Here is a 13,071-nt window from a genome sequence, read left to right on the forward strand (position 1 = left end):
GGCTGTTGGGGTGCCCCTGTGCCCCCTGGGGCGGGCTCTGCTCCCATTTTGCAGCCCGCTGCCTTTGCAGCGGCTCCGGATGGCTCAGCATGTGGTTAAGCTCATCCAGCTGTCAGGAGGGCTTTTTTTAGCACAGTCAGATTTGCACCTCACCGTCATGCAGAGGGCTATGCTAAGCTGCTGCCCTGGATGCTGCTGGTTTGGAGAGGCTGGAGCGTCCCCCCGCTCCTCAGCTCTGCCCACACTCCCACCCCCTCTTGCAGCCTGCTCACAGGACGCTCTGCTTCAATCCCCAGCCCCGGGCCTGTGCCTGCCTCTCCAACGAGGGTATTTTTATCCCACTTTCTATGCACGGCTATCGGAGAGCACGTCACTGTTGTCGTGGGACTCTGGCAAGCCTGCAGGCAGCAGCTGTGTCACCCACAGGCCAGGGCAGTCAGAAGGAGCAATGGATGTCCATGCAAGGAGAGGAGGGATGGAGGCAACCATGCTCTGCAGAGCTCCTGCACCGAGCCGAGATGGAGGGATGAGAGTCGCTGCAAAGCCCAAGATGGGCAGATGTAGCAGCAGGCAAGATAAGGGCCAGGCAGCCAAGAGCCACCCTGTGCCGTAGCTTCCTTGGCGGGCAGGGGCTGGCAGAGGCTGCCGCCCCCAGGGTTTTCCCCCCGCCAGGGGCAGCCAGGAGGACACCTGCACCCAGCACCCACCCAGGGTGGGGGGGGGCGGATTGGGACAGGCGCGTCGGGTATCTGTCCCCCTCCTTCTGCCGGCCCAGGCATATTGCAAATATCTCCCCTGAGCCAGCCATTGGCGGCTTATAAATAATGCAGCCCCTCGCCGCGCAATAAGGGCTTGTCAGTAGCTATTCTGCTCTCATAAATTAAAGATGAAAAGGTACAAGGCTCTTGCCAGAAAAATGAAGACAAATTTTTAATAGCTTGCCAAGACACAGGGAGATGGAGCGCTCGGGAAAAATGAATTACGTTTTTATTATGTGTTTTATTGTGGTGTAATTGAACGGGATTAGCTGAGAATACAATATATTTCCAGGGTAGTGCAAAGAAAACAAAAATAATGATGACACCTGCCCCCCCCACACCACCAGCCTGCGAGGGGACACCCTCTGTGTGTGCACCATCAGGGAACTGGCCTTGTGATGCTGGCAGCCACCAGAGGCAGCGAAGAGGATGAGGGACACCAGAGGGGACAGGAGACCGGAGTGGCTGGGTCTGGCTGGATGGCCTAGCAGGGTCTGGGCTCACTCCAAGAGCTCCCAGAGCTGTGGGGCCGGGGTACAGGGCAGCGTGGCACGACAGCACTCGGCCACATGGAGTTTCTGAGTGTCTTTCACCTCTCCCCATGTCCCCAGCTGCTTTCATGCCATCCCTGAGATCCCCTTTGGTGTGTCCCCCACCTGCACAAGCTGGCAGTGCTAGGCTGAGACCTGACAAACTCAGCTGTGTTGAGGGGCAGGTTGGGGATGCTGCTCTGCAAACCAGCCACACCGGCTGTCCTCTCCTGGAGCTGGCAGCACTGCTGTGAGCCCATAGACTTGGTCACTTTGCTGGGCTAGGGGGTACCTGTCCCCATGGGTCCCCTGGTTAGAGGAAAAGGTGACCCCCTGGCTGGTGAGTTTTGGGGGGCTGACATGCCCAAAGGTGACACCACTGCCTTTGCAGGGGAGCCCAGGATGCAGCAGTGGATGCAGGGGAACAAGGATGCTCGGTTCCTTCCTGAGCTAGCTCATCCCAGAGGTCATGGGCCAGTCCCCAAAAGGCAGCAGCTGGATGTCCCCAGGGGTGCTGGGCGGCGCTGGGCCGGGGACATCGATTGGTCCCTGGCATTTTTAATGAGCTGCCCGACCACAAGCTTTAACCTTGCCCATAATGAGGGCGAGCGGCAGCAATTCCTACTGCCACAGCCGGCTCCCCCAGCCTTAATGAGCTAATCAATACTTGTTCTCAGCTTAATTTCCAGCTAATTGCTCTTTAATGACGCCTGGAAATGGGCAGCCTCTTGCAGGAGGGGCAGGCAGGCTCCCCCTCCCCAGTGCCCGTCACTGGTGTCAGAGGGTGCTGGGGTGCTGGCGGTGGGTCACCTTCCCTGGCTGTGCCCTAGCCCCTCTGGTGCTGCTGTAGCCTGGGGAAAGGCGGACGCAGTGGGCACAGGGCACCATGCCACCGAGCTGGCAGCACCCTCTGGAGCACCCATCCCAGCTGGGGGTCTGTGCAGCCCCACGCATCCACGGCAGGCTGAGCAGAGGGTCCCTGCACACCAGGAGAGTCCCCAAGCCCCTCGGACACTATGTTGTGGTGGGGGCTCCCAGGGTGGGCTCCCAGGGGAGGTCTTGCTTTGAGGTGCAGGTGGATGGCAGGGAGGGGGGACACACACACTGAGGTGGCCGTGCATTGCTCCAGGATCTGCAGGGTACAGGGACAGTGTCACGGCAAGGGGACGAGGCCAGCAGCGCCCTGGAGGTGGCAGCAGAGACCCCGCAGCCCGCTGCCTGCACCGCCTGCCTGCACCTCTCGGCTGGGTCAGCCCCTCAGGCAGGGATTGCGGGCGGTAGGAACGTTTAGGGGATGCTCTTGTTTGCTGCGGGGGGGGGAGCCTGGCGTGTCGCGGAGCGGTGGGAACCGCGCTAACCCGGCCTCGGAGGTGTCAAAATTGGCACGGCCGTGTCAGGCGAGGGGCCGGGCGGCGGGCAGAGGTGGGGCATCGCCGGGAATGCAGCCCCCGCTGCCCGCTTGGTTCCTGGCCCCGGGTTATACGACCTGCGCTTGGATGGGGCTGGTGGAAAAATCCCAGCGAAAACGGAGGGATTCCTGCGGGGAAGGAGCCGAGCCGCATCCCGCCCCGCCGAGCCGCGGCTCCTGCGGGAGAAGGGGACAGACAGGCTGCGGGCGGGGACACGGCAGCAGCTTGGGGACCGGGGCATCCCTCGCCACTCGGCCACCGCTCTTCGGGGCCGGCATGAGAGCTCCCCCCGTCTCTCTTGCTCACAGCTGCAACCGTTTCCCCAAGAATTTGCTGACGGGTTTGTTCTTGGGAGGAATTTGCTCTGGAAAAGCCTGGAGAAACCTGACCCCGATTGCTTCCCAGCGCGGGTCCTGCCTGGCACGCGTGGCAGGAGGGACCTGCCTGCTGCCCGTCCCTTGTCCCCACCGCAGACCCCCGGGATGCGGACGGGACCCGCTGAGAGCCACACAGCCTTGAGCTGCACTGGCCAGATCCCGGCTGTGTCAGGCTGATCCGAACAGCAGCAAGAAATGGAGAGGAGCAGCAGGTTTGAGATGAAACGAGGGAGGTTTGGTTTATTATCAGAATGAAACCCCCGTGGCCCCAGGCAGTGTGCCGGCAGCACTCCTGTCCCAGCATCTCCTGGTGATGTTTGCTTCTGCCGTGACATAACCCACATTCCTGTCCTCACCAGCCTCAACACTGCTTGCCAACCCTCCCTGATATGACGTGCGTTGAGTCACTTGGCCCAGGGCTTTTTTTCCAGGGTGGGTTTTTTTTTCCTCGGCCTTGACCGCTGGAAGCCCTAGATCCCCATGGGGTGGTCCAGGAGATCAGCTCAGGACCAGGGGGGAATCAGTGGGGCCAGGAGCAGTGAGGGCACCCTGGACCTGCCGTGACAGCTCTGCCATCAGGGGCACATCCTGATGACAGAGCTCTGGAGGAATGCCATGGCTGTGGGTCTGCTGGAAGCATCCACAGGCTCCTGGCTTCAGCGGGACAATCACAGCAGGGGAAAATGGTGATGGGGAGCAACCTGCTAGGGAGGGAGGAGGGGGCTTTGATGCTTGAGGCTTGCTGCACCTTCAAAGCCCAATTTCAGGAGCTTCACTGAGCTCTGGGCAAGTGAGGAGAAAGGAGGGATAACTGGCCAGCACAGGTGGGGAGCCAGGAATGTGATTTACTCCAGTGCCAGGCCATGCAGGGCTGTGACCACCCTTTTCCCCCCAGATCCACCCCCAGCAACTAGAGCCGCAAGTCCTGGGTGCAGCTGGTGGTGCTGATTGAATTGAGGGGTGATTGAGCACAGGTCCTTGTTAAGCACAGGTTAGATCTTCCACACCTCATTCATAGCTGTTACTATTTACTAGCACATTCAATAGTCTCATTAAGCAGGAGGTTTAATTACCTGCCAGGTTTGAGCTCCATCTTGTTTAGCTGAGCTGAGCTGAGCTGCCTATGGCTTCCAGGTGCTAGGTTGTGTTGCACCATGGCGGGAGCTTTCCCTGCTCATATCTGTGGTTGGATTTCATCTCTGGCCAGGGGGTCTCCATCCAGAGACACGGCCTCTCCCCACCTTGCAAGCGGCAGATGCTGCAGTGATGCTCAGATGAATCCAGCCACCCAGAGGCCATGGTAACTGCATGGGGACAGGGACACACTGGGCACTTGGGTCATGGCATATGGGAGAAGGAGCCAGGGCTGGAGTCCTCGTGTGTGTGGAAGTACAGCAGCATCGGGGTCTGTCCCCCCTTGTCCCCCTGCCAAGGGCAAGAGAAGCACATAACCAGGGACCATCACTGGCCCCACTTTTCACAGGTGCCTGGGATTTAAGTGCTGGCTCTATTTCTGTGATGATCAGGAGCTGTGTGGGCTGAAGGTGGCATCTGGGGCCAGGCTCACCCCGCTGCTTTGCCCCCTGTCTGACACAGGGGCAGGCAAGGGTGCCCTTTGGCACAGGGATGCTCAAACACGCAGGTGATGCTTTGTCTCAGGGTGGGGAAGCAGGGTGCAGCAGGGGCTGCCCAGGGGGCTCAGACCCTGCCCCCCTTGCCCCGGGTCACCTACAGCCTGTCTCCTCTCTGCTCAGGCTCCAAACCAGCTCTGGGGGCTGTGGGTAGGGAAATCTCAGCCCTCCCTGACTTTTCCCCTGCTCCTAAGGCAGCTGCAGCCCCAGCTGCTCGGCGACTCATGGATGTGAGGCCTGAAAACTTGTGGCACGCCAGGACGGTACTCGATGGGCCGAGCAAGGGGAGCTGGGGAGGGAGGCAGCCCTGAGCCAAAGGGCTGGGGGCCGCAGAGGGGGAGTGGGAAGCGAGGCTGAAGGCAGAGCCAGCAGGAAACCCCCCTCTGCGGCGGGGGGGGTGTGTGGAGGGGGGAAGTTGGCTGGGAAAGGCAGATTTAGGGGGGCCAAAACCTGGTGCATTTTCTGTCATTAGCTGCAGCCGGCTTCACAATGTGACTGAGTGAAAGTTGTGGAGCCCGGAACAAATTTGCAGGAGGGTGTTAGAAAGCAAAAGCAGATTTTTGCAGCGTGGTGAAGGAAACCAGATCCTCCGAGGGGTCCTGCAGCAGCTTTGCTTTGCCTCAGCTTCACTGGGGAAGCAAATCCCACAAATTCCTTGCCTGGAGGAGCGGAGTGGGCTGTGGGATCCCCCTGGCACAGTGGCGGGAGCAAGATGCAAATGCACAACGTGTTTTTGCTGCAAAGGCGTGCTGGGTCCCCCGTTCCTCAGAGCCTGGGAAACTGAGGCAAGGAGCAGTGAGGCAGCTTATTGGGGGGCTCCGGACCCCCAGTTCCGTGCACATGAGTTTTGCACTGCTGTGATGTGGAGCAGCCCCATCACTGCTCCTGACGGCTCCGCTCCAGCCAAGGTAATGCCATTGCTTGCACCCCAATACCCCCTTTGTACCTGGCTCCTGGGGTGGGGTAAGTGCAGGCATCCCCCAGAAATTTTCCCCCCATTTAATTACAGCAGCTTCTTGGTGTTTCAGCCTGTGTTTCCCACCCAAATTACAGGTTGAGAGATGCTTTTGCCTACTTCCCCGGCCATGCCCACCCCTGGCTTTTTCCCTCCCATTCGCTTCTCCCCACGGACCCCTGCAAAGCTGGGCTCTGCCCCCTCACCCTGGTACCCTCCTACTCCGGGGCATCAGCCTAATACTCGGCTTGGGGTGACCCCAGTGTCGGGGTCTGCGGGGAGGTGCTGGTGTCGGGGGGCCAGAACGGCAGAGCCCTGGGGCCAGGGTGCAGCGGGTGGCAGGACCCCGGCAGGGAAGGGGTGCCGGGTCCCGGTCCAGGGATGGGCCGGAGGGGGGCGGGGGGACTCACGTTTCGCTGACATCACGGCGGGTGTCGGAGCAGCCGGGGGCCAGCAGTCCCGCCGCCACGGCCACTGCGCACCCGCGCCTGCCCGCCAGCGGCCCCCCGAAACCGCCGCTCCCTGGCACCGGCACCTCCGGTAAGTGGCGGCTTACTGCAGGGTGGCTCCCGCCGGGGTCTTTCGGGGGGGGCCCCAGGGGACGCCATGCACCTTTCCAGGACTCAGCCAGGACCCCCAGAACCAGCCCTTGCCTGCACCCCAGACTTGGGGAGCCAGAGACCAGCTTTGCAGTTATCCCCCCCTTCCCTGGCCCCCACATCCATTGGGGGCTGGAGCCTTGCTCCGTACAGCCTGGGGTAGGGAGGGCTGGGAGGGACCTCAGCACCGGGACCCCCTGCCCCTTTCCACCCCTGGGGAGCTTGGTGGTCTCCACTAAATGGGTCAAAGCTTTGCAGTTTGTTATCCGGGGGGTATGTGTGTGTAACCTTGCAAACCCACCGACCTGGCCGTCCCCATCACCCCAGCTCTGGGCTGCGTTAGTCCCGGGGGGGGGGGGGGCGGTCTGCAGGGTGCAGTTGAGGGGGCTGCAGCAAGCCCTTCGGTGCTGTCCCCAGCAGGAGGGGAGGGGGCAGCCCGGCCGCCTGGGTCCCCTCCCCAGCCTGGTTCACTCGTGTTGGGTGCCCAAGAGGCAGGGGACAGTAATTTCACTCCATCTCAGGAAAAGCAGCCAGAGTGTAACAGGGGGATGGGGCGTGCTCATAAAAGGGTTCAGTTCATCATCACGCCCTGAGGGATGGGCTCCAAGATCCCACGTATCCCCCCAGCAGGGATGGGAAGCCCAGGGACAGATCAGCCTCTCTGCTTACCTGGGAGGTAATGCAGGCTTGGGGTTTGGGGACAGGGACCCCGCTGTGCTGGTACAGGCTGACCATGCTGGGCCTGCTTCCAGTCCACTGACTGCCCAGTTATGCGCTGAGTTCCCCTGTGCTCAGCCCGTTGCCTGTGAGATAACTGGGGGGTTCACAAAGATTTCTTAGGGGGTGTTCCAGCTCCTGCTTGGGCAGGAAGTGCCTAAAAAGAGGGATTATGGTGCAGGGAGGGGAGGAGGACAAAAGCCAGGCATGACTGGGAGCATCCTGCTGTCTCGGCTCCTCTCGGCTGGCTGCCTCCAGCGTGGAAAGAGCCCCTTGTCTGCAGGATCAGCCGCTCCACTGCGTTTGTCTGGATGGTGACAGGGGAAAAAAATGGCTCATGACTCTTGCAAAGCAATGGGGAAAGGAAAGGGGCACCTGGCTGGGAACGGTTTTCTGAGAGGAGCCAAGGAGCAGGGTACAAACCATCTGAGCCATGACAGTGTGGAGCAGCCTGTCTAGCCCCCTGCCAGCCCCATGGCTCCCTGGGCCATGGTGGGGTCACAGCAGGCTGGGATCTGCCTGCTGGGCTGCCAGGGAAAAAGGATGAAATCTGGTGAGTCTGCGGTCAGCAGCCTCATCCCACCGGAGGATGTTCAGCATTCCAGGATGGGAGCTGTTTGAGGAGCCTGGCAGGAGTCAGGGGGCCTCAGGATGGGAAGGACATGGCAGGGGGGCTCGCGGTGAGAGGGGCTGGGACCAACCCACCCCTGCACATCACACAGCACTGCGCTCAGGGCAAGCCAGCCAGGAGCCAGAGGGGTGGGAGATGGTCCCTGCACTGGTAACACATGTCCTCCCTCCTTGCAGGCCAGGATGGCTGCTCGAATCTAGCCAGGGAAGCGAGGGCAGTGCCGGAGATCCCTGTCTAAGTGATGGTGGGACCGGGATAGAGGAGCTGCCGCGAGGATGTCTGAAGCCAAGACCCTGAGCTCCTCTTGCCTTGTGCTTTCCTTGCTCTCCTTGCACTGGAGTTTGCTCCAGCTGGGCCAGGCTTTTCCCAGCACCTCCGACTACCTCCAGCGGGGCTGGCAGCGGCTGCTGGAGGAAGGGGAGGGCTGCGCCGAGTGCCAGCCAGAGGAGTGCCCGGCGCCACGCGGGTGCCTGGCTGGCACGGTGCGGGATGCCTGCGACTGCTGCTGGGAGTGCGCCAACCTGGAGGGACAGATCTGCGACCTGGACAACACCAACCACTTCTACGGCAAGTGCGGGGAGCACCTGGAGTGCCGACTGGATGCCGGGGACCTGCGGCATGGAGAGGTGCCTGAGCCCCAGTGTGCCTGTGTCTCCCGCCTGGCCCTCTGTGGCTCCGATGGCAAAACCTACGCCCAGATCTGCAGGTTCCTGGAGGTCGCCCGTGCCCACCCCGACACCAATCTCACCGTGGCCCATGAGGGTCCTTGCGAGTCAGGTAGTGTCCCCAGAGCGGCTGTGCAGGCAGCAGGATGGACACTCATACCTCTGGGGAAGGGACAAGCAGTGGGGGTCTGGCTTAACTATTTCACCTGGCAGCAAACCCACGGCATCCACAGGGACACGGCAGCGCTGGGGGCTGCACCACAGAGTGGCAGGTCCCCCCCCAGTCCCTCCACCCTGGTGCTCCGTGGTAGCCCCTTACAGATCCAGTGCCTGGAGAGGTCTGGGAGCAGCTTTGCCAAGTGGGAGCGGGGTTTATGGGAAGCAGCAAATCCTGCTGGAGCAGATGGGGAAGTTCCAGGGAATTGTTAGCAAATTCTTGGCAGCAGTGCTAGGTTCGTGCTGGCCTGGCGCTCCCGAGAAATGCAACTGCCTCCTGCAAATGGAAACCTGGGTTGGTTTGACTTGGCTGTGCGATTTCCATCTCCTGTTTAAAAGTCAGGAGGAGGCTGGGGGGGACAGGCAGTGGCAGGGATGCCGTGCCCCAGCCTGCACAAGTCACCCAGTGCTGTCACTACAGCCCACAGGGCATCAAGGTTGACTTCATTTTCTGTAGATCATCATGTCCTTGAGTTTTTTTTCCCCCAGGTATATTCGGAAGTGAAGGCTTTCTCTTCACCTCTGGCTCATGCTATGGGCCAGATCCTGGAGCATCTGTGGGTAGGAAGGTAGTCCTCACCCCATCCCTCCAAGGAAGGGATGTGGGACCTAGAGGTATTGGCTCCATACAGCAGCCGGAGACCTGCTGGTTCCCTTAATTGCTGGCATGAGCCTGGTGCCAGAGCAGAGGCCTCATCCATCCTCACCAGCCTCAGGGATGAGTGCCCTTTGGCCTTTCCTCCTGCAGGAGGAGCATGCTCTGATTGTGCAGAAGAGCTTTGCTTTGTGGCATTGCTGTTACTGAATTGTTCCTGCTGCCTGTGCATCCCTGAGCATCACTGCGCAGATGGGGAAAGCAAGACCAGGAGGGATGGTAACCCCCCATGGGCCAGAAGGGCTGGGGAGGGAGCCCTCAGTCCTGGCTGTGAGGAGGGACTGTGTCCTGGGGCAAGGTGAGGGTCTGCCATGGGTGGGAGAGAGGGGCGTGGGAAGGGTCCTGGCATCTGTACGTGAGCCAAATGCTCCCACCCCAGAGGGGACTAGTTCAGACCAGCCCAGGAGAGCTCTTGGAACCAGCCAAGGGTGGGATCTCATCTGAGCCCACCCTGCTCTCCTGTCCTCCCTCCCCAGAGCCCCAGATTACCTCTCCTCCCTACGATACGTGGAACGTCACTGGGCAGGACGTCATCTTTGGCTGTGAGGTTTTTGCCTACCCCATGGCATCCATTGAGTGGAGGAAGGACGGCATGGAGATGCTGCTGCCCGGAGATGACCCCCACATCTCTGTCCAGGTGAGTGGTGTGCCTGGGATGCTGGGTATGGCCCTGCGGTGACCAAGCCCCTCCCAAAGCTCGGGGGCAACCAGACCTGAGGATGGTCATCCTCTGGGGGTGGCCAAGCCTGGCTGCCTGGGGATGAGAAAGGGTGACTGGAGCCTGCACACCCCGAGGAGTGGCTGAGCCAGGGCTGGTGTCTCAATAGTAGGAGCCTTCAGCATAGCTCTCTTCTGCAATTTTCTCTAGTAGTTTTTGAATGTATGAATATTTTTTAGGACCTGCAGAGTCCTGTAGCAGAGAGTTTCCCTCCTCCCTGGCTTGAGTTTGCCCTGCCTGCTGGCTTCACACACAGCCCCACCAGCAGGGTTGGAAGAGAAGAGATCTCCTGAGGTGCCTTCTAGCCTGGGTTATCCTCCGCTCCCGCCAGCAGACTCAGGCAGTCCCTGCCCTTTTCTGCCCCTTGCTTTGAGCAGGGCTCCCCTCCTAGAGCTGCTAGCCCCAGAGGTCGGCATCCTGCCCATGGCCAGTCCCAATTATAGTGCCCAACCGGGCGTACCCAGCCATTAGAGGGTGTGGGCAGAGGCACAGGGGCCACGGGAAGGAAACTGTTGTGGGATGGATGGGGGGGAGCCAGGGGAGTAGGTGGGACGTGGCACCGTTGCAGGGTGACGTGCTGGTCCCCCTCCATCTTTCTGACCTTCGTATTGCCCCATAGCCTGTCACAGGGTCTGGCCAAGGACCTTCACCCCAAGCAGGGCTACCCTGCCTGGCTGGAGGAGACTCAGCTGTCCTCCACCCCTGGCTACTGCACCATAATAGCAGCCTGCAAACACAGCTGCAGCCCAGCTGGGTCAGGAAAAGGTTATTTCTTGCTGGGGACAAACAGAAAATAGCATGGTTGGCGCCAGAGCAATCCTGGGACCTCACTGCCTGCCAAAACAGGGGATTGGGGCTCCTCTGAGTCATCCCAGGCTGGCTGTTCCTGTGGCACAGATACCCCCTTGCTTCTGCCACCCTGCAAAGCACTGCCCCCAGCATCCTCCTGCTGTTTGGGGATCATGGTGGCACTGGGAGCACAGCTGGGAGCCCAGGGCACATCTGTAGGGTCCTGCCCAAAGCAGGGCTCCCAGGCCCTCCTGGGGGCAAGAAGATGTCCATTCCCCCCACCTCCCCCCTGGGCAGTGAGAAAAGGGGGAACCTGCTTCTAGGTGGTCTGCGCCTGCCCCCAAGTGGTACTTAGGTGGGGGGGACAAAGTATTTCCCTGGGCTTGTATCCCCCTTCCCATCCATCCCAGTCCCACACGTGGCTTTTCTGGCTCCACTGCTAACCAAAATCCCCCACCTTACAGTTCAGAGGTGGCCCCCAGAAATACGAAGTGACGGGCTGGCTCCAGATCCAGGGCGTGCGGGTGACAGATGAAGGCACCTACCGCTGCTTTGCCAAGAACAGGGTTGGGGAGGTGGTGGCGTTAGCCAGCCTGACCGTCTTCACACCGGGTGAGCACCGTGTCCTTGTCCCCATGCTCTCATGGGGACAAGGGAAGGGATGTTTGGGCAGGGCACACTGCTATGGTGGGAGCTGCTGGTGCATAGGGCTGTGCTGGGGATGGCCCAGCAAGCTGCCATGCACGGTTTGGCTTTGGTCCTGGTAGGGAAGGGGACAGGCACTGGGGGGGGGACAATGTCACATCGTCCCCATGCTGCCGTTTCAGATCAGCTCAACCTGACAGGCTTTTCCCTGCCGAAGCCCCGCACGACGCCTGAGGACTATGGGGAAAGTGAGGAGGACTATTACTAGCCTGGAGATGGGATGTCTGTCTGGCTGCAGAGATCACCTTGCCCACTGTGGCCATACCCAGGGGTTGGGGACATCTTGGGAACAAGCATCCCCCCAGCCCAAAACTCCTTCTCTGAACAGTCCTGGCACAGTGGCCTCTTTTTTGGGGTTGGGGGACAGGGTGACACATCCATTTGCTGGGGGTGCTCAGGGAGGGGGGGGTCCTCGGGGAGGGGATGCCGGCTGGTTGGTGGCGCAGGGCTGGGACGGGAGAGACTCTGCCTGGGGCAGGGTGGGTCTGTCCTCCAGCATGGAGCGGGGATATGGTGGCTGGTGGGACACTGTGGGAACAGCCATGCCATGTGTGACAAGGACTTGGTGCTGGGGATGGAGGTGGCCCCCCCTGGGAGAGGGAGACCAGGGCAGGGGCATCTCTGCCCTGTACAAACATTTTGGGGAAGCTGGAGCAGAGGACTGGGACCTGGCTGTGACACACAGTGTGTCACCCTCAGGGCTACCAGTGTCCCCCAAGGCAGGGACAGCCAGTCTTCTCCTCAGGACCTGGGGAACTTGCTGCCAAAACATCCTTCTTTCCTGGTTTGTTTTTGAACAGAAAAGTAGCGATTTGAGGAAACCAGACACTTGTGGTTTTCAGTGCTATCTTTGCTCCCCTGGACAGCACTGGCCCAACCACCCCTGTGGTCAGAAACACTTTTTCAACCAACTTTGTGCTTTCCCTACCAAGCAGCTCTTTACTTTGTCATTTCAGTTAATGTTAGTTAAAATACACATGTAGGTCAAAACCCACACAGACCAGGTGACTGTCCTCTATCCACAAGGATTATTCTGGGAGTGAGAAAGAGTGCAAACACTGTGGATGCTACCTTGTCTGTTGTGGGGGTGCTTGGGTTGAGGAGCCTTCCTGCCCATCCTGGTGCTCACAGCTGGTCCTGGTGTGGGTCCTGCCCCTCTCACCTCACATGGGGATGAGGGTCCCCAACAGACCATCCCCTGTGCGGTGGGGATGCATCAGGCTGGCTCTTTGCAACCTGGTCAGTTTGGGTCCCATCCTGCCTCTGCCCATTTTCATCCCAGGGTCCTGTGCCCATGACACCGAGATCTCTGCCCAGGTGACCATAGCCCTGCCAGCACGGAGGGGGCACAGCAGCTCTGTGCCTGGCTGGGGAAGGACAGGGAGGCTCCCATTTCTGCTGGAAATGCTCCATTTTTAAAGAAAACCCACCAGCCTCCCAGAGCGGGTGATTTAGAGCAAATTGCCATTTTGGGAGAGGGTGGGAAGGAAGCCCAGAGCTGCTCTGTGCTGCTCTGTGCCTGGAGAAGGCTGGCAGGAGCCTTCCCACGAGCATCCCAGGGCTGAGCTCACACTCAAGGGGTGCTTTGCCACCCAAACCACCAACATTTACAGGACTTCTGAGACTTAAAAACCTCCCCGTGGACCAAACCACCCCTGGTCACTCACTGCCAGCTCCAGGGAGGTCTGGAGCTGTGGCAGGGAGCCAGACCCCAGG

The 13,071-nt window shown here is 60.4% G+C and overlaps 1 protein-coding gene across 1 annotated transcript; it reads left to right on the forward strand.

Annotated features, from left to right (window-relative positions):
* Nucleotides 1–6,067: 6,067 nt before the first annotated feature.
* On the forward strand, nt 6,068–12,347 carry KAZALD1 (Kazal type serine peptidase inhibitor domain 1). Its single transcript, XM_054832740.1, has 5 exons — nt 6,068–6,200; nt 7,784–8,384; nt 9,620–9,780; nt 11,115–11,262; nt 11,478–12,347. Exons 2-5 carry the CDS (start codon nt 7,883–7,885, stop codon nt 11,561–11,563), a joined length of 897 nt encoding a protein of 298 aa, XP_054688715.1. The 5' UTR covers nt 6,068–6,200; nt 7,784–7,882; the 3' UTR covers nt 11,564–12,347.
* Nucleotides 12,348–13,071: the final 724 nt, after the last annotated feature.

The sequence above is a fragment of the Grus americana genome, chromosome 7 (genome assembly GCF_028858705.1).
Source record: "Grus americana isolate bGruAme1 chromosome 7, bGruAme1.mat, whole genome shotgun sequence".
Classification (NCBI taxonomy): Eukaryota; Metazoa; Chordata; class Aves; order Gruiformes; family Gruidae; genus Grus; species Grus americana.